Here is a 25055-nt window from a genome sequence, read left to right as displayed (position 1 = left end):
GAATGCAGGAAAGAATATCCAGTGGGAAAAAGACAGTTTCTTCAATAAACAGTATTGGGAAAACTGAACGGCAACATGCAAAAGAATGAAACTGGACCACTTTCTCACACCAAACACAAAAATAAATACAAACTGGATTAAAGATCTAAATGTAAGACTTCAAAACATAAAAATCCTGGAGAAGAGGGGTGCCTGGGTGGCTCAGCTGGTTAGGAATCACACTCCTGCTTTTGGCTCAGGTCATGATCTCACAGTTTGTGAGTTCAAGTCCCATGTCAGGCTCTGTGCTGTTGATGTGGAGCCTACTTGGGATTCTCTCTCTCTCTCTCTCTCTCTCTCTCTCTCTCTGCCCCTCACCTACTTCCTCTCTCTCTCTCTCTCTCTCTCTCTCTCTCTCTCAAAATAAATAAATAAGAACTTTAAAAAAGTGCTAGAGGAGAGTACAGGCAGTAACTTCTTTGACATTGGCCATAGCAATTTCTTTCTAGATATGTTTACAGAGGCAAGGGAAACAAAAGCAAAAATGAACCATTGGGACTTCATCAGAATAAAAAGCTTCTGCACAGCAAAGGAAACAACCAACAAAACTAAAAAGATTAACCTACAGAATAGGAGCAGATATTTGCAAATGACATACTGATAAAGGGCTAGTATCCAAAATATATAAAGAACTTATAAAACTCAACATTCAAAAAACAAACAATCCAATTAAAAAATGAGAAAAAATAAATAGAAAATTTTCCAAAGAAGACATATAGATGGGCAACAGACACATGAAAATCACTAATTGTCAGGGAAATAAAAATCAAAACTACAATGAGATAATACCTCACACCTGTCAGAATGGCTATAGTCAACAACACAAGAAACAAATGTTGGTAAGGATGTGGAGAAGTGGGAACCTTCTTGCACTGTTGGTGGGAATGCAAATTGGTGCAGCTACTGTGGAAAACAGTATGGAGTGTCCTCAAAAAGTTAAAAATAGAACTACTCTAAGATCCAGCAATTGCACTACCAGGTATTTACCCATAGAATACAAAAATACTAATTCAAAAATAGCATCATTGTCTGCAATAGCCAAATGATAGAAACAGGCCAAGTGCTCATCGACTGATGAATGGATAAAGAAGAAGTGGTACAGATGTACAATGGAATATTATTCAGCCACAAAAAAGAATGAAATCTTGTCATTTGGAAAGACATGGATGGAGCTAGAGAGTATTATGCTAAGCAGAATAAATCAATCAGAGAAAGACAAATACCATACGATTTCACTTATATGTGGAATTTAATAAACCAAACAAGCTAAGGGGGAAAAAACAGAGAGTGAGGCAAGCCAAGAAACAGACTCTTAACTATAGAAAACAAACTGATGGTTATCAGAAGGGAAGTGGGCGGGGGTATGGGTTAAATAGGTAATGGGTATTAAGGAGTGCACTTGCTGTGATGAGCACAGGGTGTTGTATGGAAGTGTAGAATCACTATATTGTATACCTGAAACTAATACTATGTTGTATGTTAACTAAGTGGAATTTAAGCAAAAACTTAAAAAATAAAGTACTTATTCAGTGCCAAAGTCATCTGTTAGTTAATTCTTAGACTCCTTACAGGCAACATTCACCTGGAGAATATCCTTTTTAAACAGGTAAGTTATGATGTGCAAATGAGAAAGACGAGGAAAATCTATATATCGCTATCAGATTTTCTTTATTAGTCATATATATCATTGTACATTACATGCAAGACAATCACAATATAGCCCAAATGGTTATGTATTCTGGCACAATAAGAGTAATACAGTCAAAAGTTTATATTTTTACATACAATTATCCTCAACAGTCAAATGGGAATAATGTAAAAATAATACACTGTTGTGCTCACTGTTTGATGTACAAGTCAACATTTTGATCTGCCCATGAGACCACTGGGATCTGGCAGTTCATTCTTTTGAAAGCTAAAGCTGACTATCCTCTCCTATCTGGAAATGTGCATAAAGTGTAAAATGATAGCTTAGTCTTTACTGAAAATGGAAATATTTATTTTTCTATAATTAAAAAGACATTCTGATGGGACCAAGACATTAATTAAAACCAGAAAACAAACAAAAAACTAAAGAAAAACTACCAGACCATCAACATGGAAAGAATGTTATATATTTTTAAACATTTCTCTTTGGTGTTACCACAACCAAAACTATACAGTTGATCCTTGAACGATGTGGGGGGGCAGGGATGAGGGGGTTGGAGGAACTGACCACCCCCCCCCCCCGCAGCATGCAGTTGACAATCTGCATAAAACTTTTGACTCCCCAAAAGCTTAACTATAGCCTATTGGTGACTGGAAGCCTTAGAGATAGCATAGTCAATTAACACATATTTTATATGTTATACATATTATGTACAGTATTCTTACAATAAAGTAAGTTAGAGAAAGAAAATGTTATTAGAAAATCATAAGGAAGAGAAAATACATTTACAAGACTATACTGTATTTATTGAAAAAGAACCAACCCAGTTATAAATAGACCTGTGCAGTTTAAATCCATGTTGTTCAAGGTCAACTGTATTCATTTGTCTCTAGTTTCCTGGCAAGGGCACACAGGTGAAATACAGACACCTAGGTAAATATTTTTGATTTATTGTGCTGCGGGCAGATTTAGGGAAGGTCTTAAACACAGGAAGCATGTTGTGCCCACCGTTAAATCTATGGTCTTTGTACTATTTTTCTAATGGTGTGGTTATCATTTCATTTACTTGGGTAGAAAATCTGTAAAACATGAACTATTCTAGACCCTCTTTTTACGCTACCACTTGGCATTTCTATAATCAGCTCTTTGGATATGTGCTGCATAGAAGCTGAATCCATATGTAGAGCAGCAGATCTGTTTCTTTCCTTTTGTCCCCAACATGTTCAAGGAAAATGATCAATTCAGCTTTTTTGTCAGACCTCTGAATGGGAGCTGTGAGAACAAAATCAATGCATAGACAGTTGATTGCTTCTGGTAGGTTTGACTTCGAACTATAGAAAAAGGAAGCAACATTTCTGCTGCCATTTTTATTGCTGGGGAAAAAAGTAGTTTGTGGGCAGCGTGTGAGAGAATCTGTACAAAAATATTTGTACCAAATCAACCACAGAGAATCTCATTTAACAAAACATATTTTTAAACAATATTTTGATTTTTCCCATGGAAACATGGGTATCTTTTTAAACTGTTTTTAGTTACTTGAATTTCAAATATAATTAAAAGCCTGCAGCACACCTCCTCTCCTTTGCTAATGGAAATTATCCTAATTATCTTTGGAAAACAAAAATGTGTCATTAGTGTGACAAAAAATTGAATGACATGTGACAGAGCACCCAATGCTTAGATTCACACCTTTTAAAAGCTTGGCTGTTACATCTGATTAAACAGATTTTCCAATTTCTTTTTTTTTAAAGCTCCACTTGCAATTTTTTTTTCATTTAACAGAACAAAATAAAAGCAGCAAGATCACTTGTTTTAAGTTTTCAGAATTATTATTAATTAAATGAAAAATTCGGAAAATGTATGGCCAAGAGAAGGATGTGTTAGTGGAAACTGGCACTTCTTTTTTAAAATTCTCATTAAATTAATAGGAATTTATATTCTTATATTCACAGAGCAGCAATTTTTATGGTGGGAGTATTAAATTATAAGTTGTAGCATTGAATTTTATGGAATCAGAATTTATGACCATTCAGACTTTATAGTGAAATTAATGGTTTGGGTGGAGATAAAAGCATAATTTGAAGTTCAAATGAAGATTTTAAGTAGAGAATGTATAGTTGAAAGCATTTTCTAAATTTCATTTTATTTCCCGAGTATAAATGTAAAAGAGCTTGCAATTAATTTATTGATGCTGGACTTCCAAATAAGGAGCTAAGTTCTTAGTAAATTTTATTTCATTGATCGCTTTTTATTTTGATTACAATTTCCATACAATTTCCAAGGCTCCATTTTGTTAAGTGTGTGTGTGTCCATGATAATTATGTTCAAAAATGCCACATAATGTAAAGACCTTATCGGTAACAGAAAGTTCAACCAAACCAGACATTTCAAGAATCACAGAGTCCTCTGATCTTCAAGAGGCTGCAGAGATATTCCCAACAGCTTGGGAAGTCACCTGTTCATCCAGCCAAGAACTAAATAAATATGCTTGAGAAAATGTATAGAAACTTTTTTTCAAATGAATATAGATGTTCTTAGGAAACAAAATACACATCAAAAATATTATTGACGTTTTACTTTTCCCATTATGAATTTTTTCACACAGTGGGCACTTAACACTCGAATTGCTTTTGTGTGTGGGAGTCTCCAACATTATAAAGTGCTGACAAGAGCTTCTTAGACTTCAGAATATTACAAAATACAGCTAGAGGTCAAAACTATGCTCTTTTAACACAACAGAGTAAAAAAAAAATGACTAGTTTATAGATCCAATCTAAGATTAATTTCCTACTTTTTACAAAGATATCTGTGCACTATGCAAAACCAGAGCCAGAGGAAACACTTCTTGCTTTTAAATTTATGCCAGAAACAGTGTGGCTGTTACCTGGCAGTTAGCATTTAGTGGATTTCCCCTTTCCTCTCGTTCAATTCTGCATGAAGTATAGGGTGGCTTTTTCCCCATGGTGTCTTTAACTGCTCACCGTCCAGCTGTCTAAGTGGGAAACTAGCCTATTAGAGAATAACCAGCATGATCACTTCAATGGTCTTCAGGATCAATAAGAAAACAACCAAACTGATCTCCCAATTTCCTACCAGAAGCTTCAGCATTGTTATAAGAAAATGATACTTTAAAAGAGATACTCATATTTTTTATGTGCATATCCATGCTTATGGGCCAAGCTACATGCTGGTGCAAGTAACTTCAGTGACCTAGTCTTGCTTTTGGATTTCACTGGAATTGTATCGTAGTGAACATTACTTAAAATAAAGGGATCACCAGTCATTATTAGGAATTGTATTATACAATTTGATTTGTGAATTTCATTATGATAAAATTTAGTTCAAGGGTGCCTGGGTGGCTCAGTTGGTTAAATGTTAGACTCTCGATTTTGGCTCAGGTCATGATACAATGGTTTGTGGGTTCGAGTCTTGCGTTGAGCTCTGCGCTCACAGTGCGAAGCCTGCTTGGGATTCTCTCTCACTTTTTCTCTGACCCTTCCCTGCTCTCTTTCAAAATAAATAAATATTAAAAAATGATTTAGTTCATTCTTAGAAAAGGAAGAATTTCATAATAAAAATGAAAAAGAAATCGTGTAATGAACATCCCTAGTAAATGGATGAAATTTATCAAAACAAACAAAAATCACGCAGCAGTTGTTGATGTAAACATAAGTTTTTCTTGTTGTTTCTTCCCCCCACTCCCCCCTCACTTAATCCATGTAGAAGTTATGTGACTGATTGACAGGCAGCAAGGGGATCCTAAGAGCTACTTGCCAGGTTCTACTATTTGCAATATTGAGTTTGTAAATCTCGAAAATAACCTGATGCTATTTGAACCTAATTTATATAGATGTAGTGGCTTGCATGGAAAGTGCCTAGCTGGGTAGGAGGCCTATTGTTTTTCTCTATTCTCTTGAGAAATAAGGGCCATGGATTTCATAAGGCAAATGAGTTTTGAGCTAATACAGCAATGATCAGTAGCAGCTTCCTACTGAGTAAGAACACTGGGTGAGCCTGGGGGCAGATGGGAACAAATTGTCTCACAGCCAAAGAGTAACAGGAAGGCCTTGTTATTTTTCTGTTTTTTGAATGGACTCCTGCAGAGGCAAGAGCAAGGAATAGGAATCAGGTTTACCACTTGCAGAGATGCAGGAAAACAATCAGCTGATAGGTTTCTTGTGCTAGTCAGGATATTAAGGGTTGAGTTCTGACTGACTCTAAAGTCAAAATGATATAGAGAAGGGGGACATTATTGGATGAAATGGGAAATGTAGGTGGCCCACCATGATGTCAAACCATGAGCAAATGTATGTCTCGATTTTCTACTTTCTTCTGGCAATGATGACCTCCCACCCTGGTCATTACAAAGGGAAATCCATTGAGCAGAGAAAATTGAAGAGCATGCGTATGTGTGATGACAAATATCCCAGGGAGAAGTAAAAAATTTTGAACAGCCACAAAAAATAAGCCAACAACAACAACCCTCCCCAAATCAACCAGCTAAGCAAGCAACTAATAAACAAAAAAACCCTCAAAAAGCTGGCAAATAAGGAATAGGCAGTCTGAAACATCTGACTGATATTTTATCCTAATTTACTTTATAAATGGGAAATCTCTTTTGGAAGTCTCTGGTAGTCAGACTCCTTAGGCAATAATATCCACTAATTTTAAAACATGATGTCTTGACCATGGCCAGAAAAAAAGTCATGTGTACTACTCTGTCAGGAAAACTGTAGAAATTAATACCACATCTTAATGTTATGCCATATAATGGAAACTTCATGCAAATTGCATTGTATTATTCTGGGAAAGTAAAAACCATGTCACTCAAAAACCAGTGGAATCCATAGGTTAGCGTCTGATTAGAGATCTTTTGAGGGGATAATATAGACTATATGCCTGTAACTGGTCGTTTCTAACTCAGAACTGGGAATATCTGTGGAAGCCAAATCTACGTAGGCATTTGCAGACCCAAAGAAGCACCGATGGATCTCTAGGCTTGGTTGTTTTGATGCCCTAGCAGTGGGGACAGTGACATTATGCCAGAACCAGATATGGGATGTGAAAATATCTCTGTGTCCCAGAAGCCCTTCTCTGAGGGAACCATAGAAAGGGGAGCCAATGAGACATATAAATGTTGCAAATACCATGTAGTGTTGGGACATTACTTCCCTCCTCAAAATGGGGGAAAATAATTTGCTGTTTTTCTCAGTGATTGATCTGCTGTGTCCTCCACGATGGATAGTAAAATCAGTCATCGGGTCACACAAATGTGATCTCTCCCTTTTCTCCGGGGCTCAGTAATTGCAACTATTTTTGCTGTGTCTATATTAATGAAGCTCACCTATGGTTGTTCAGGGTATATGACCATATTCAGTTTTACCCAGGCTCTCAGGAACATAGTGTCTTCTCTATTCCTTCCCTTTCTCTTCTCAAATCTTCCTCTGTTTGTATCCCTTTTTCTCTCATTTCCATTTGGCATTCTATAACCCTCTGTATTCAGTAGAGACTTTCTTACTTTAGTGGGTAATACTAATTAAATAAAACATTTATGTATTGGAAGCAAAACAATAGAAATATCTCTTAAGAGACTTAAATGAATATATTATAGCCTATTCTCAAGATTTAGGTTCTTTAAGAAATCAAATAGCAAAATAAGAAGGCAGTTGTAGGTAATGTTTAAACTACCTATTAAATGATAAATAATATTCTTATTAAATAATTCACCTATTAAATAATAAATAGGTAATCCACCTATTCCTGGAGGATCTTTGTTGCTAAACGTTCCTATTACAAGGCATGTGACAATACAAAGATGTATTTTCCTCACTGTCTCCAGAAAGACCTCTATGTTCTTTCTCTGAAACCATAAATGAACAAATATACATTTATTCTTTTCAGGCAGTGCATACATCACTAAGAATGTGACACTATTAGTTGGAACTTAGGCAATAAGCCTTTTCTTTTTCTAGTTACACTGGTTTAGATTTCATACACATAATTGTAGGGGGAGAAGAAAACAATGTTTGACTCAGGAGATAGCTCCGAATGACAACAAATCATTGAGATGTGTGTGCAGTTATTGAGGTGTACAGAGGCAAATTCAGTTACTGCAAAAAGTATGAGCATCTCCCCTTATGACATATATTTAAGACTACCATTCTTTCAAAATCAAAACCTAAGATACTCCGTCTGAAAAATAGAAATGTATCTATGCTTACATTGAGACATTTGGGGCTGTTAAAATTAATATTGGGCAATTTTCATACTACAGAGGGCTGTTTTGTGTTCTTTCCACAAGTATATAGGGGTTTTATTGAAACACAGAGCTGTAAAACTTGCTTGTTTTATGTAGGTTCTGTTTCTGGTCTAATATATCCTAAAGAACCACTGCAGCTTTGAGTAGATTACTGCCTGCTCTGCAAAACGTTTGCACGATTTTTAAAGACAGTCTCTTAGTATAAAGGGTAGTAGTGCCAACCAGGTCCTCTGGGTGGTAGTGAAGAATGATGCCAAATAAGTCTGATGGGACAGTGATAAAAATGAAGACACTCTCTCCTTCTCTGCTTACCCCTTATTGGTTCTACTTGATTCTTAACTAATTTCCCCCAAATAAATAATAAACATTTTGCACTGTCTTAGGGCTGGTAGTACACTCCAGGGACATCTTTTTCTATTGCGTGGAGTTTTATTTTGTCTTCAAGCAGATGGGGTACTTTTCTAGATGTGAATGGATCAGAGACTTTAAGTTTCTGGAGCTTGAGAGAGAAAGAAAGAGCTCATACCTTGTACCACGTGAAATCACAGGGCTGTTTTTTCTAGGTGTGGGTTCTGGGACCTCGGGACTCAGAACTCTAAGCGTTAGTTTTCGAGTGAGTTGGTCACGAAATGCAAACCTGCACCTCATTCAAAGAGCAGATGAAGCAGTAGTTGTCCCAATTTCCTCTGTAAATTTGTAAAGTTTAAATGCAATTCCAAATTCAGATTTCAATGGAATTCTCACTTCATACAAGGTTACAGACAACGCAAAGGGAATTGAAAAAGTCTAGTATTAAATTTGCATTAAATATGTAATGGGAAGAACCCCACCCCCCAAACAGATCTTTCTCTGAATATGTGCCCAGGGTCTAGAATCATCTTTTCACATATTTGAATCAAGACACGCTTTCAAAGATTTATATATTTAATTTTTTCTGAGTTTTAAAAATTCCTTTAAATGTACATGCAGCTAGTCAATGTTCTTTGAAAAGTACCTTGTTACAGGATGCATTTTCAGCCCACCCTCAACCCATTTTCTGTAATCCTAAAATCTCAGTGTCAATGGTCGTTATGTTTGTAACTTAAGTGTCTCGGACACAAAAATTTTGTGTAAATTAAATTGAACTTGACTTACGTTCTGACTCCTTTAAAAAATGCCATGGCATTACATGGCAAGAGCTTGAATATTTATTTGCCACACACCACAGTGCACTAAACTTTTGCAATTTGGTTTTGCTTACTTTTGAACAGCTAGTAATGTACATACTTCCTTGTGGTTTTAGTTTGATCTCAGGGGTAACCAATGACTAGGTTGAAATTCTTTCTAATTACATTTAACTGGCTCTTGACTGGATGTCACAAAGCAGACCCTTTAATTGACTTGTCACTCTTAGGCTCTAATGTCCTAATGGCAGTAGTCTTAAATATAACCTGGATACCATATTCTGTCACTGTGATCCTGAAGCATCTCACACAAGGGAAAATACAGTGGTTGGGACAAGGCACTGATGAAAGCTCATGTTTCTTTCCATCCCTTCCCTTCAGCCAAGCAGTATGGCTTGTGAGAAAAAGAATTTTGTTGAGAATCTCAGCAAAAATCTTGATGCTTTTACAATGGCAGTGAGGATTTCTGAAGACACCCATTTCCTATGGGTGGATATTTCTATGAAAAGGGTAGTGTTTGTGGCTGTATATGCACAGCCACAGCAGGGGCATGTGTGGCTCATAGAGAGGGTGAGAAGCTGAGGCTACTATGTCTTATCCTTAGTTCACATCTACAGTCTCCTTTACTGGACTGCCAAGCCAGAAGAAATCCTATCCATAAGGACAAGAAGGTAAAATGAGAAGGAAGAACAAAGCAGAACATTGCATTTTCTTTACATTCGGATTTCATAAGGAACTTAAGCTCATCAGACTGAGTCAGGGCTGGCACTTCCCTGTTTGCCATGGAAAAGCAAGGTAGTTCTAGCAAATTTCTGATAAAAAATGGTTTTGAATGAAAACTACTGAAAAAACACACCTATTTGTTACTTACCTTAGAATGTCTTACCTAAAGCTGGTCCTTAGGCAGAAATAATGATTGTTGAGAAACATCCTATGGGCAGAAAGCAGTAATACTTCATCTCTTGAGAGAACCTCTGTTATTACAGCCCATTAAAGGGAAGAATTTTCCTCCCTAGTGACTTACATACAGATACTTTATTCTCCCTTATTGTGTTTTATTTGAATTATCCTTTTACTTGTGAGATATCTAATAGTGTATATATGCATATATGTATTTATACACAAATGCATTTATTTAACATTCTAAAAATTTTTAAGGCTCCAGTTTTAGTTACTCTGATCAGAAAAAAAGTAAAAAATAATGCATATCCATTCTGGGACATGATACTTGAGAAATAGGTTTTTAGAGGCCAATATAAGACTTCAATATTCAAGATAAAATATTATCTTGGCTTTTGTTTTTTTCTCATCCAATGGATATATGTATTGGGTCCACATTAACTACAGCCAACTAGATCTGAGACAGTAAATTTAGTTATCTTGATCCAAGACAGCTGTCTTCCTGAAACATTGCCTCTGGATGTCCGGTGCATATTTGTGCCTTATTATATTGAGGGACAGACACAGATTTTAACATTGAATCTACCGGAAGCCTGTAGAGTCAGAAATATTCTTATAAGGGAAGCTGGCACCCTGTTTTCTATGATGTTTTCATAGATAACTTCAGTATGCTTGATTCATCTGATTAATAGAGACAAAAGTTCAAAGTGGACGGCTTTTTGGCATGAGGCATCTAACTTGACTGTCTACATAGATAAAATAAAATGGGCGATTGCCTAATCTCTACTGTGTGTTACAACAAAGAAAACCATAGAGTAGAATTGTCTTAGAGAAATTGATTATAAGACTGAAATTTTACAAAGAAAATCTTGACATAATTTAGCAAAGATCAGAAAGACCAACATACTGGTGGTGACATTATATAAACACAATCTTCAGGAAAATATTCTTGGGTCATTGTTAATATTTCATGTCCAAGGAACTACACAGGAGTGAAAAGATTAGCCATTTTTATCTATGGTCATTTGAGTCTTTCTGTTTTGAGACTAAGCTTATTGGATCCATATTTTTCAAAAGGCTAAAGTGTTCTGAAAATCAACCAAAAAAACCTGTCATTTTATCACATTGATTCAAAAGGCATAAGTATTCTGAGCAGAGTTAAAAAAAAGAGAGAGAAAATAATATGCAAAGGGAGCATGCAGTATGGAGAAACCACAGAGAAATGAAAAGTAAGTACATTTTAATGCTTGACTTCCTGCACAGATGCAATGATGAGCTCACTGATCCACTGTTACCTTTTATGAATACTTAGAAGAAGGAAACTGCACAGTTGAAACTAGGGAGTAAACCACTGAAAGCCTTAGAATGGACAATCTCCCACTAAGACTCTCAGGAAGTACTTTCAGTGCGCAAGAATAAACCTTTCTACAGCTGACACATTTCTGGCTTTCAGATTACCTTTCATGTTAATTTCTTCTCTTGCAATTATGTGGAGCTAGGTAAGGGATGTTATTCTTTTAAAGAATACAAAACCAAGACTTGAAGGTGGACATGATGTCTTAACCAGAAGATAATTTTAAGGTTAATATTAAAGGTAAAAAGTAGAACAAAGTATTCCTTACAGAAGACTAGAAAGTCTTGGACTTTCCACACAAGGTCCTTTGATCAGAGGTAGCATTACTTTTCATGTCGCTATGGTGAATTTAACAATTGATGGGCATTTTCTTTGATGAGGCCATCAATGTTTGCTTGCAAACAAAATATTACACACAAAGGAGTCACCTTCTAGGATGACCTCAGTTCACATACCACAGTGTGTTTCTGTCCTATTGGGCATCTTCCTTGGGATTATGTACACAAACTGGACTCTTCGGTGCGGTATAGTTCTCTCTTTCCCAGCACTTCACTTAGTTTAGATGTCCCTCTCATGTGCAGAGTGGAGTGGCCACAGAGGATCAAGTTTTGATGACTCAGAAGCCGGCACTTTCCTAGGAAACTAGAGCCTCCCACATGTTCCTGCAACGACATACTTCCACAGAGATGGTGCCTTTTAAGCTCAGTGAGGGTCTGAATGGCATGAGACCCACTTAGGGCAATGGAGCAGTTTCTGCTTCCAAATTTTCCAGCTGAAAGAAGAAAAAAGAGCAAAGACAATGAGCATTTCAAATTGGGTAGCAGTGCACATTTATGGGACGTCTCCTGTATGTGGGCATTTATGGGCAGCAGCTCTGTATGTCAGAGCTGCACTGAGGGTCCTCAGTATACTTTCACCCGGGACCCTCAGAGCTTTTCTTAATTGTCAAGACATTAATTAATCTCTTGGGTCATCACAAATAATCTCTTGGATCATTATGAATATCGCTAATGAATAAGGCTAATGAATAAGAATTATACACTAGACTTCAAAGAGATATTATTGATGGCTTCTTTGAAAAAATACATTTTAATCCAAACCCCCTTATCTCCTTCTGTTCTTGACCCTCTTCCTCCTTCTTTAGCCTCAAATTATTCACGACCTGACAAAATTTTCAAAAGAAAAGCAGTGTCTCTCTTTGCGATACTTTTTGTATTCTTTATTTCTAAAGAAAGAAATCTTTATTTTTCACCCAATTCTCAAAATTAATGGATTTTTTTCTGAAGCAACTGACTTGAAATACAGGAATTTTTCCACCCCCACCTCCATGGTAAAGCTGGCATACATATTGAGCAATACCAGGAAATTTGTTCACACACATAAAAATGTGGCTTGAGATTTTCAAATAAGGGGGGAGAATTGTGGAAAAGAAATAAATTTTGTAATTAACAAGTGCTTGTTGCTGTTATTGTTACTATAGTTTTTGGTGAGAAGAAAAGGAGGTGTTTATATAGTAAGTGTAACTTACTGTAAGTATAACTTACCATAAACACTTTATTTTGGTAAATTTCAAACTTCAGGAAAAATGCAAGAATAAGAAAGGTACAAAGAACAGTTGTGTACACTTTACCCGGATTCACCTATTAACTTTTTATCCCATTTGTTCATCATTTGCTTTCTATTCTTTTCTTCCCTCTCCTTCTACACACACACACACACACACACACACACACACACACACACTATCTTATTGAACTATTTGATACTAACTTGACTTTTTTTATCACTAAATATTTCAACATATGTTTCCTAAGAATAAGGAATAGAAAGATCATGATCACCATTTGGAAAGGCAGTCTGCCAGGCGCTCTGGGTTTCCTGCACATCCTTGTTGACTGCCCAACTACAAAGCTTAGCTATCCTCTGACCTGGAACAGTTTCTCCAGATGGTCACACAGGCAAGTAGGTAGGCCAAGGTGACCACAGCGCTGATTGCCCTGTGAAGTGCTTTTTCCTAGGGAGGAAAAAGCTTGCCCCAAAAGGGGCTGAGACTTTAGCTCTGGGTTCCTTAACTGTGACCCATCGTGTGTGCAGATGGTTCCATCCCACTGCCCTGTGGGGTGGGGACAGAGGAGACACAGCTATTGTGAAGTGTCTGCTGTTTGCTGTGCTGTGAGTGCTAAACCATCTGACATTTGGTCTACTTTTGGCATCCAAAGAGTTGTGGCAAGACAACCTGTTTGCTTGCTGAGTCACCTTCTTTGGAGTCTGGTTACTTCTTCCCAAAGGGGTACAGCGAGCATTGATATTGTTTCCTCTGGTCCATTGAATCACATTGTCTATTTTGGTACCCATGGAACAGTGCCAAACCTGCTTGCTTGCTGAGATACCTCCTTTGGAAACTTGTAAGTCCCTGCCATTTTCTAAGACGGGGCTTCTTTCCTGACATAACCACAGTACTGTTACAGATTTCAGGATATTTGACATTTGACAGTGATACACTATTTTAATCTACCATCAGTTTTCCAGTTTTGTCAACAGCTTTTTGAACTGTTATTTATTTATTTATTTATTTATTTATTTATTTATTTATGTTTTCAGGAAGTCAACTAGCAAATCCCCTTGGGTTATTTTTTTAGCCTATTTTGAACAATAGAGTTTTGAAAAACTTTTAGATTCAAACTGAAGCTTACTTGAGGCACTTTTAATCTCTATCCATACAATGGCTGGAGTTTGTTTACTACCCCTGAAGGGAATTTAAGAAATTGTTATTTGTTTGTTTGTTTATTTATTTATTACTGATTTAATCAGCAAGAAGGCAGTCCTTGAATCTCAAGGCTTAGAAAAGTCTTTCTTTGGTTGTATTGCAATCCCTTTCCCCATAGCTTCCACCCGTTGGCTTTAATTAGTGGAGTTGTGGTGAATAAATCTAATTCTCTCTTCACGTCCCTTCAAGTATATAAAGAGAAGTATCTTGTCCTCTTAGAGTCTTCTATTTCTCAGGGAATCATATGCAGTTACTTCAACCATTTGTCATATTGAGGAATTTTAACTTCTTTCACCTTTTTGGTTGTCCATCTCTGAACACATTATAATTTGCTTATTTCATTCCTAAAAAATGTGGTGTAGTAGAGAGAAGCTAACATTTCTTAGGCTCTGGACATTAGACTTCTGTTGATGTGATTATCTATAATTGCAATAGTTCAAATGGCCTCTATCATATTGTTGGTCCATGAAATAGGATCTGTAACTTTTTTGTTTCATATCTGCTATGACTCACATTCTGTGTGTCTGTAGTTGGATTTTCAGACTAAACTTTTTCTCTAGTAGATACTATAGTTGTAGGTTTTGCTTACTCTTCCAGTACATTGGTTCTTTATCCTATCATCTAAGACTTGGACTGCTAAGATGGGAATCCATTCAAATTTATAAACCTAACTCATTATACCATTATATCCAGATCATAATTCAACATACTATAACATTACAAAAACTAGCAAGAGTTTGTCAAATCTCCTGTTAAAAACACCATTGATGCTGCGCTTACCTGATTTCCTTGTCCTCTAAGAAAACAAGATTCCTTTTACCATAACTAATTCTTAGAGGTATTATCTTACCTCCTAGAGGTTATTGTTTCCTTTCTAAGTATTCTCAAAATATATATTAATAATATGATCTAGGTCCTAAAAATAATTAGTACAAAGCTCAATATTCAGTGTGCTTTTTAGTTGCTACAAAATAACCATTAAAACAGTGACTCTATTTCTTTCCACTAGTTTTCCAGGACTAATTCCCATTCTTCTTTGCTTCTGAGGTTATGATTTGGGTTTCATTGTGTTTCATTTACAAGTTCTCTTACTGGGTCACAACATCCAAGAGACTTGACCTCATTCTGAGCCTCCCAGGATCCTTGAACACTATCCTCACCCTTACTGACCTTTAATCCTTTCTTAATAATGTTTCAGGCTGAAAATCTTTTCTCTGAGAGAGAAGCTTCAAATAAAAGAAAGATTGAAGAATTGTCCTTTCCTCTTGTCTTCCATTAATATTGAGTCTTAGTCTTTGCAACTGGTTAGCAGTGCAGAAGGAAGCTTTCTTTTGAGAAATCGGTGTGCTGTTTCACAGGACACCTGGGGTCTAGCTCCTAGTTTGGGCACTCCTCTAAAGACATCACAACGAATTTCTTGATCAGTTACACACGGCTGTCAGTTTAGAGCAGTGGTTCTCAATTCATTTCCGCCCCCTGCCCCCATCCCAGGGGACATTTGGCAATGTCTGGCAACATTTTGGCTGTCATAACAGGGTAGGTGGGTGATACTGGCATCTAGTGGATAGAGGCCAGGGATGCTGCTGAACATTGAAGTGCACGTTCCCCCACAACAAAGAATTGGCTGGCCCAAAATGTCACCAGTGCCAATGTTGAGAAGACTTAGCTAAGATCAACCTTATGATTCCTTTGGGCACCATTATTTAATTCCTTTTAAATTTTCTTTATAAAAGCTGTAATTTAGTTTCTTGGGGAAAAGAGAAGGAAGGAGATGAGAAGTGTAAAGCTTCACTGAGTGGCTGAGAATAATAGTAATGCTAGCCAGTTGCCTGGCAAAGTGCATGGACTATGATCCAACACGTTCAAGTCAAAACTAAGTGCTAGCTACTACAAATACCACTATTCTCACAGAAGTAGCAGTTGAAACTGAAGAGTTCCAGAGGTTACTCAGAAGCATTCAGCTGATGGGTGGCAGAATCTGGATAAATCAATGAGCCACCTAGACTGTTGGATTTTATATTGTATCTGCTATCCTTATCTAATTATAAAGTGTTCCCTTACCTGTTGAAATGTTTAATTAAATTTATATATACTAGAGTATATACAATACATAATAACCTGACTTTGTTTTAGTCATAAAAGTTTTCTTAAACTCTACTTGAAAGCCAGATATTTGACAAGATTCTCACTATCATCTTTCATATTTGGAAAAAAAAAAGCATATAGTCAAAAAAGTACATTTCTGGCCTACACTTTCCCTGTTTGTAGAATAAGGAAGTTTGGACTGGACAATCGATCTTTAGTTTTTTGTTTTTTGTTTTCAGTTCCCATCACTTAAGAACTATGAATATTTTGCATATGCTTGATAAATCCAATTGCATGAATGGGATTTAGATGTTGATCTTTACTTATAGTGTAGTCATTTGAGAGTTTCCTTGTCCCTCTGAATTTCTGAAATAGCCAGAAAGCTTTTCAGTAACACGTATGTTCCTAATGAGTTCAGGTATTATGGAAAGAAAAAGTTCATTTCCTTTGATTCACAAGTAGTAAAGCAACAAACATTAAATTAAATGTAAAATAGACTCACACCCAGGTATGGTTAGTAAAGTAATATTTATGGGTATTTGTTCCTTCAGGATACATCACTGGTAATGCAGAAGATCGAACTCATATGGGGTCTTGAGAGTTGGCATTATAATCTTTTGCATATGTTGATCATGAAAACCATTCATGTTTTGAAAAAGTACTATTACAATGATTTAGCACTCAACATGAATCCTGTTTGTAGACTCCCCTTACCCTCACCATGTGTGTGTGTGTGTGTGTGTGTGTATGTATGTGCTTTTATTGCAGTATAGTGTTCTAATATTTCCTTTTGTCATGAACGTTTCTACTCATGTCAAAGCCAGAAACTCCATTATATAAGAAAGAAATTCCTTAGTGTACAAGGAGAAGGGCAACAAAATTTGTGGCTCTAGGTTCTTGACTTCCATGAAAATAATAATTAGAAAGGAAAAATTAAGACATGTTTTATTTTAGAAACTTGTACTTCTCATAGTGTCATTCCCCAAATCCTTTTGCTATGTGAAAAACTAGCAATTTGCAAAGATTTATTGCAGCCTATCAAAAATAGGTTGAATGGCATTCAAAAATTAATGACTGGTTTGTGGTAGGTCCTTTATATTCAGATGGTCAGTTTGTTTGGGATGAGGAAAAAAAAATGCAAAAGCAAAATAATAATATGTTACTGCATTTCAAGTTCATATAGGTAGAATAATAAATGTGTTGTAGAAAGTTAAAAGAGCAAAATGTCCACCCTTCATATTTAGCTCCCAAGATATAAATACAGATAGAGAATAAAGACTGACATGTTCCAAAGCACTAAATCTCCATGTGAGGACTTTTCCATGATAAGTGATTATGAGATATCAACTCACCACTTCAGGTTAGCCAAATAATAACATCTCATTTAAAGTTAGTTTTTTTTAAAGCTAAATATGTTGCTTTATTTCATCAGTTAGTTACATCAATTGAAACAACAAGCACAGAAGAATGCTGCAGTAATTATATTAGTTAATCTAATCTTTGAAACGTAAAATGTAAAACGAGTACCCTCCCTAAGATGAGGGTATTCATTCAGGAAGACCACTAGCCAATTCATGATCCCCGTATGGCTCTGATATACAGAACGATCTTCTGGTTCAGTCCTCTTATGTGTGAGTTGAGAAAACTGAGTTTTTATAAGATGAAGGGGGCTTGCCCCATCACATGTTGGACAGACATAGCATGCCAGCTCAAACTTTCACCTGACCCACTGTCCTGGTCTCCTCTGGCATCATCACCCACCAAGTTGCCTTGTCTAGTAGGATAAATATGATTTATGAAAACACTATATGAACCTCTCTGACATGAATGAAAAATTTTAACTTACGGAAAAGCAAATACTATCATATGGTGAGAATCAACATGGACTTAATGATGGCAAGAGTTTAGTTCAAATAATTTGAACTCATATAATGATAACCAAAATTCTCGTCATTGAATTTCTAATTCCCCATGATATTCATTAATCTATATTGATGTTTATCTTTATACACAGACACACAGATATCCTATGAATACATCTAAACAAGCCTACATAAAGACCTTTGTGCGTTTGAATTGTTAGTATGTAAATGCTAAAATTTAATTCTAAAAGTCACCATTGAGAAGAGTGTCAACCACACTGGAGGAGAAGTAGGACACATAGATAAAGATCAGATTCAGCTGGACTCATTCCTCAGTCACTACTTTTGTAACTATGACTTTGGGCAAGTTAATTCTGTAGACATTGGTTTCCTCAACTGTAGAGATAAGAATCCATACCTCATATGACTAAGTGAGATATACTGGACACAAACTGGTCAGTAAGTGTTATTTCTAATAGCCTTAGAGCCAAATATTTTCTGTGAATAAACATATTTTCAATTAAACAATATTTTCTCCTCCCAGATTATGGCCAAGTTATAGAAGCATATGAAATTCTTCTGCTATTTATTAAAGATAATCATTTTAAATCTAAAAAGGGGCGCCTGGGTGGCGCAGTCGGTTAAGCGTCCGACTTCAGCCAGGTCACGATCTCGTGGTCCGGGAGTTCGAGCCCCGCGTCAGGCTCTGGGCTGATGGCTCAGAGCCTGGAGCCTGTTTCCGATTCTGTGTCTCCCTCTCTCTCTGCCCCTCCCCCGTTCATGCTCTGTCTCTCTCTGTCCCCAAAAAATAAACGTTGAAAAAAAATAAATCTAAATAGACTCTAGTACTACACATGCTTAACGAGGCACAATAAGATCATGCACATGAACACACACACACACACACACACACACACACACACACACACATACACACTTGTAACTGGAATGATTTTCTTCTTAAACCCTAGAATTGAAAGAACAACCATTTTGGTTTATCAAAATATGCATTAATGAGGTCAAGCTCTGTAGTTTTGTGAGCTATTCACATTTGGGGCTTTTGTGATGGAATTGAAATGCTTTTTCTTCTCCAATGATCTTTCCACAGATGTTTTATTAAAAAAATCAAGATCTGGTATTTGACACAGTTGGTTTAAAAAATAGTCTTCTGCTTTTAGTTTACCTGGGGATAATAGAGCTTTGTAGTAAATACAAATGCAAAACATCTCCTAATTTCTTAACTTGCTACTTTGATTAAAACGTTAAGAAAATGCTTAAAAAATGGTAACCAGAGGGCTTAGGGTTCAACTTGTCATATTACTGAGAAGAAGCTGTCGGGAGGTACTGTAATGTTAGCTTTATCACTGTTACATTACTCTGTCCTATGAGACTCACTGATAGATACATTAGAAAGTTAAGGATTTGTCCAACTATAGCTACGTTACCTTGCTTTAGCAAGATGCATTTAGTGAAAAAATTCTTACCCATCAGATTGACTGAAATGGTAGCTGGGTTAGACAAAACGGTAACCTTGGTAGTATTTGGATAAAGTTACAGTTTAAATCAGTTTTCAGTTTCATGTTTTATTCTAAAGGCAGATTCTTGGACCCCACCTTGATCTTGAGGCAGTGAACCAGAATTTCTTAGAGAAGTTCCTCAGAACTTATACTCACAGTAAAGTTTGAGAGCCTCTGGGTGAGACCACGTAATATTTGAGTACAATGTGGCGTTGTGTAAGAAAGCAGAGGAAAGCTTTGGATTAATATTAGGGGCCCAGATATTTGTCTGGGTTCTGCCTCTTACTGGTGGTTTGATCTTTTATAATCATTTAGCCTCCCTGAGCATTTATTTTTTTTTATATTTACCCATCAGGGTTGTTATATGAAGCCAATGTGATAGTGCACACGAAAGCACTTTTTAATTTGTTTGCTGTGATATAAATGTAAGACAGCATTATTATTATAGTTGTGGTTAATACAAGCTCCTTAAATAACAGTCCAACTTGTCTAATAGAGTTGCTTCGTTTCCTGTATAATGTTAAATAGTAAAGGACGTAGTCTAGGTGTCAAAACAGAAAATGCATTATAGAATGCAGTCGGGGTGGAAACCAAGCAGTGAAGGCAAGCCAGCATCTCAGGTCCAAGGTGACCTGGATTGATCTGAGCAAATGGGGGAAGTGTTCTGAAGCAAGGTGGAGTCCAGCAGCAATGGCAGGGTGGTACATGCACAGAGAAATTAAATTGCACTGAGAGCAGATGGAAAGTGAATGTCTATGCCTGACTCTCCCTAATAAAAATCCAGAAGCTATAAAGACAACAAGCTGAACATAAATCAGGCATGGAATCCTGCAGCTGGAGTGGGAGGCTGAACCCTGGAATGGACAAAAGGACATGAGACATCTTTTCTCTCCTTATTTATTTATTTATTTTTTTATGCTTCTCCAGGGCCAAGTCCTCTTTAGGGCACGAAATCCTGTTCTTGGCTTCCTCATCAATAGCACTTGTTAGAAATAAAATTAGAAGACAAGTACAAGTGTGACAATTTTTTTTTGAAAAGTAGAACTTTTGGTCAGAGGACTAGAGAGTAGAAAATGAAGAATGCTGCTGTGAATAGCTTCCAGTTACTGAAGGGGGAGCTGGGAATAACGTCAGAGTGTTATATAAGCATTGACGTTGTCAGTCGGTTGTGTAAGAAAGGGGTCATCCTTACTACCCTCTGTATCTCCTGAAATATCATGAGGCCTCTGATCATCATTCATTCCACAGATATTTTTGGAGTACTTTTTAATGTGTCAGACACTGTTTTAGGTAGATGCTGGAGGAACTAGAAGGAGGAAGGCAGACGTGTTCTGTGCTCTCAGGAAGCTATGCCTACCCAATGCAGCACGTGTCTACGATAGAGATAGTTGGCAAAAAGGGCCACGATGATTTCCCTCCCTATATCCACATCCCTTTGCAATGTAACTTCAGCTCCTACCATCAAGAGGTGAGGTCTGTTTGGCCACCCCTTGAACCTAGAACCCGTGACCACCATGAGAACAGCAAGGAAGATGAGGACCCATGTACAGTCTGCAATTGTTGCAGGGGTCATCCCAGACTAGCTAGCTGACAGCAGTTCTGACACCTGCTGCTGTCCCTAGCATGAGCCCAGCTGAGACCGGACCGGAAGAACTGTCTGGAAGCCCAGCCCAGGTCCAACCGCTGATCTATGGAAGCACAAACTAAATAAATGGTTGCTTAAGGGTGCTATGTTCTGGAATTATTTGTTATGTAGCAAAAGCTGACTGAGCAGCCCTTCACTATGTAACCATGATTCAAACTTTATTTGGGGCACAGAATTTTCTCAGATGGCTTATCAAATTACCTTGATAATTGGCAACTCTTCGCGTTGCGCTGTATGGACATGGTCTCAGTGTACAGTTGTCAGAATACAGACACCCTGGGAAGGTTTGATATTGGATCTCTGATCTGCAGGATATGAAGTTGACTAATGTGCTTGAAACATGACATAGATAGTATATTTCTTGGAGAAAATACAAATACATCTACAAGTACCAACTCCAGACAAGCAGTTAAAAAAGTTCATGCAAATCCACTTAGCTTTGTTTCCCAACATAGTGGCTCATGGTTTAAGAACAGAAAAAGACAAACAAACAAACAAAACCCCCCAAACCTGTCCTTCAGATTCTGCATTTGTATGACTAATCAACTATGCAGTATAGATATAACCATAAAGTCTCTGGTTTTCCTCCAAATGGTTTTATTATTTTGATATATTATTGAAACTATCACCAAAGGCTTATGTATTGTTCCAGATGTCTGCGCGTAACTGCCTTGATTCTAATGATGACACATCAGTGGAGATTAGTGAACGAGACCTTTGATTTGTCTTAATTTCCAAATATGTCAGAGTGTCTTTTCCTCTTTTCCTGGCAGCCGCTCTTCTCCGTCCAGCCCTCCCAGCTGGGCATTTTGGGAAAGCAGCCAATTCCAGGGCTAATGTGTTTCTGCTGTTATCTGACACTGATGCTGCTTCATAGAGGCAGCGATGAAGATAAGCCCTAATTGGATGTATTTTTAAAGCAAACCTTTTAGTTACTTAGAACAGAGCTTCCTCAATTAGCTTCCTTTCTCCTCTCTCTGGCTGTGCAGGAACCACACTAATGTGGAAATGCTGGATATGGATGGAAGTCAAGGGCAGGGTCTGGGCAACTAAAGGACAATCATAGTGAACTCAGGAGAAGTGCTTCACCAGACAGGCTAGGAGCTGAGCTGTTTCCAGGACAGCAGGTGAGGGAAGAGCGCTGAGAGGATCAGATGGGACTGGAGGCCTCATCAGTGGCCTGGGTCACACTACCCACAGCCACACCCCAGAGTGCCTGCAAGGGAGAGGCAGGCCCTGACTGAGAAAGACTCAGCACTTACAGTGGGCTCCATCACTGTGCTCCCGTGGAAGTACTTTGTTCCAATGCAAAATATGTTAACCTGGGTTTAGGACTGAGGGTTTTAAATTGCTTTCCGCAACATATTATCCTCAGGTCAGAGAAAATCTATTTAAATCCCTACCCTTTTTTAAATTACTCACAAGCTTTTGCTAGCTCCTGAGAGGGACCTAGAAGAAGCAGGTGTAGAGGTCTTGACGTGGAAAAAATATAGAGAAAGGAAGCAGAATAGAAACACATTTCTTTCTGGCTTTTATTTCTGAAATGAAATTGGAGGTGACACTTAGTAAGTTAGTAATTTCCCGTTGGTTGGAAGTGGAGCTGCCATCATACCCTCTAGGGGGCCCAATGGCCCCGGCTCCTTTTGGCGTTCTTCAGTATCAGCGATGTGAGGATCAGCGCCCCCTAACGCAGACCCTCTGCACCACGTTACCTTGGGTCTGTGGTCAACTGGAAAGGCTGAGCCTGGGCGGGGCGGGGTTGCGGGCGGAGCGGGGGTAAGAGGAGACAGAGTGGGGCTCGGGGAAGAGAAAACGGAGAGGAAGGGGCTGCTCTGTGCTGTACGGCTCTCCCCTCTCCCTCGCCAATTTGACTTCCTTGTCATGTTTATGGAGTCATCTGTTCAGACAGTCCTGCCCCCAGACCTTAAGAAGTTTTAAGGTTCTGACTCAAGGATTTACTTCACAAAATGTTAGAATTTGAGTTCTGTGTTATAAAATTACAGAGGCTGCGAATTTTGGATGCTGGCACTATCATTTGAAAATTTACTTATTTCAATTAATGTTAATAGTTAGGCGGTATGTTTGAATTACCTTATAGGTCAGATTCCAAATTTTGCACATCAGTGGCTTATCAAGGTCATAGTAAGTTAGAGACAAATTTTTCTCTTTTCTTTTTTTTGGTTCTCATGTGATTATAATATTGTGTGTAAATCTTGACTCTTCTGTGCAGCCCTGCATCTGTACTCTGTGCCTAGGAATACATCTTCCAAAAAATAATCACTCCTCACCATATTAACCCTGACTGGTATAAGGGCAGTTATAAAACTAAGTTAGTTCTAGTAATTAAGTAGTATGATTGCTGTGTCCTCTAGAGTTCAGGTGTCAAAATGGACAAACTAATGGCTGAACAGGTTAGGGCTGGCCGTTTTTTTTTTCCTTCTCTTTTCTCCTTTGCTGTGACCCTGATTTGCTGGGAACATCTGACACTCATCAGCACGGTCAGCAAGTGATAACCCTTCCCATTTAACCACAGAGCCAGAGCAGGACTGGCTTTTGAGAAATGACAGAGATATTGGAGTGATGTGCATGAAACATAGAACACTGGGGGAAATGAGAAGAGTTTCAGAACAGGATCACTTCCACCATGTGCTAACGTCATAAATTTTGCATAGAAATAACAGCTGTGAAGATAGTGATTTTTAGTGGCTTTATGGATTTCTGGTAGGCATATCTCTGTATCTAAATAAATACATACCAGCACCTAGAGTTGTTTACATAATGAAGTACCCCTCTGTCTCAATGACCATAATTTACTCCTCTCCTCCCTCAGTCCTCACAGGAGGAACCTCTATCCCTTAGTTACCAATCCACTTCTAATGGATTAAAACTGGATTGGTACAAACTCTATAATTTTTATGTCATCTCCAGTAGGTATACCCAATTCCAGAAGCCGCATACCTGGTGGTTAGTCCTATCCACTGTATTGGCCGTGGAGGGGTGGTCTCTAGTGTTCTGACGAATTCGAGTGGAGTTTTGTTGCTCAATGGTGGAGGAGGTTGGGATACAGAACTCTCTGAAGCATCGTTTGAAGTTTTCATCCAGAAATGCGTACAGGACTGGGTTCAGGCAGCTGTTTGTGTAACCTAGAGCAATGCAGAAGTGCCAGGAAACGGTCTGGAATGTAGTTTCTGGGATTGTAATCAAGGCTTTAATGATGACGTAAATGTGAATGGGAGTCCAGCAGACAATGAACACAGCCACAACCACCAGCACCATCCTGGTGATTCTTCGCAGGTTCCTGTCCTTTTCTTTGGAGCCAGAGAGCATACGGACACTCTTGAGGCGTAAGATCATCAGTCCATAACATACTGTAATGATGAGGACTGGCATGATGAAGGCAAAGATGAAAACACAGATTTTCAGCAGGTTTTCCCAGTACCAGGTTGGGTGAGAGAAGGTGAGTGTGCAGTCTATGGAACCTAGGAAACAATGGTTATAAGGGAGAATTAGCAGCAATATCTAATTGCAGCCTTGACCAGAGCTAACTTAAAGCCACGAAGAGAAGCCAATAAGGGAAGATTTAAAGCAATTGAGGGAGAAACTCAGCTCTCTGTTGATTTTCAGGGAGAGTTTATTTTTAGTTTTTTTTTTCCACTACATATCTCATTTTTTGTCCATTTTGATTGCTTTAATTCAGTAAACAGTTGCAGACCTTTCACTGTGAGCTAGATCCTCTATGGGTCTACGTTGCCATAAAAATATAATCACTGTCCAAAGTCTATAGGAGTTTCCAGCCAGTGGATATTTTCATTCCAC

The 25055-nt window shown here is 37.7% G+C and overlaps 1 protein-coding gene across 1 annotated transcript in view; it reads right to left on the bottom strand.

Moving 5' to 3' along the window:
* Positions 1 to 1688: 1688 nt before the first annotated feature.
* The window catches only part of OPRM1 (opioid receptor mu 1), a 63485-nt gene continuing 40118 nt past the window's right edge, over positions 1689 to 25055 (bottom strand). The window contains exons 3-4 of the mRNA XM_086708188.1: positions 24198 to 24718; positions 1689 to 12135 (exon numbers count right to left, since the gene is read on the bottom strand). Of these exons, the coding sequence (XP_086564314.1) occupies positions 12097 to 12135; positions 24198 to 24718 (560 nt within the window). The 3' untranslated portion in view covers positions 1689 to 12096. The remainder of the gene's footprint in view (positions 12136 to 24197; positions 24719 to 25055) is intronic.

The sequence above is a fragment of the Puma concolor genome, chromosome B2, assembly GCF_028749965.1.
Source record: "Puma concolor isolate L17-30 chromosome B2, mPumCon1.1.hap2, whole genome shotgun sequence".
Taxonomy (NCBI): Eukaryota; Metazoa; Chordata; class Mammalia; order Carnivora; family Felidae; genus Puma; species Puma concolor.
The sequence above is the reverse complement of the archived record's forward strand: the minus strand, read 5'-3'. Positions and strand labels throughout refer to the sequence as shown.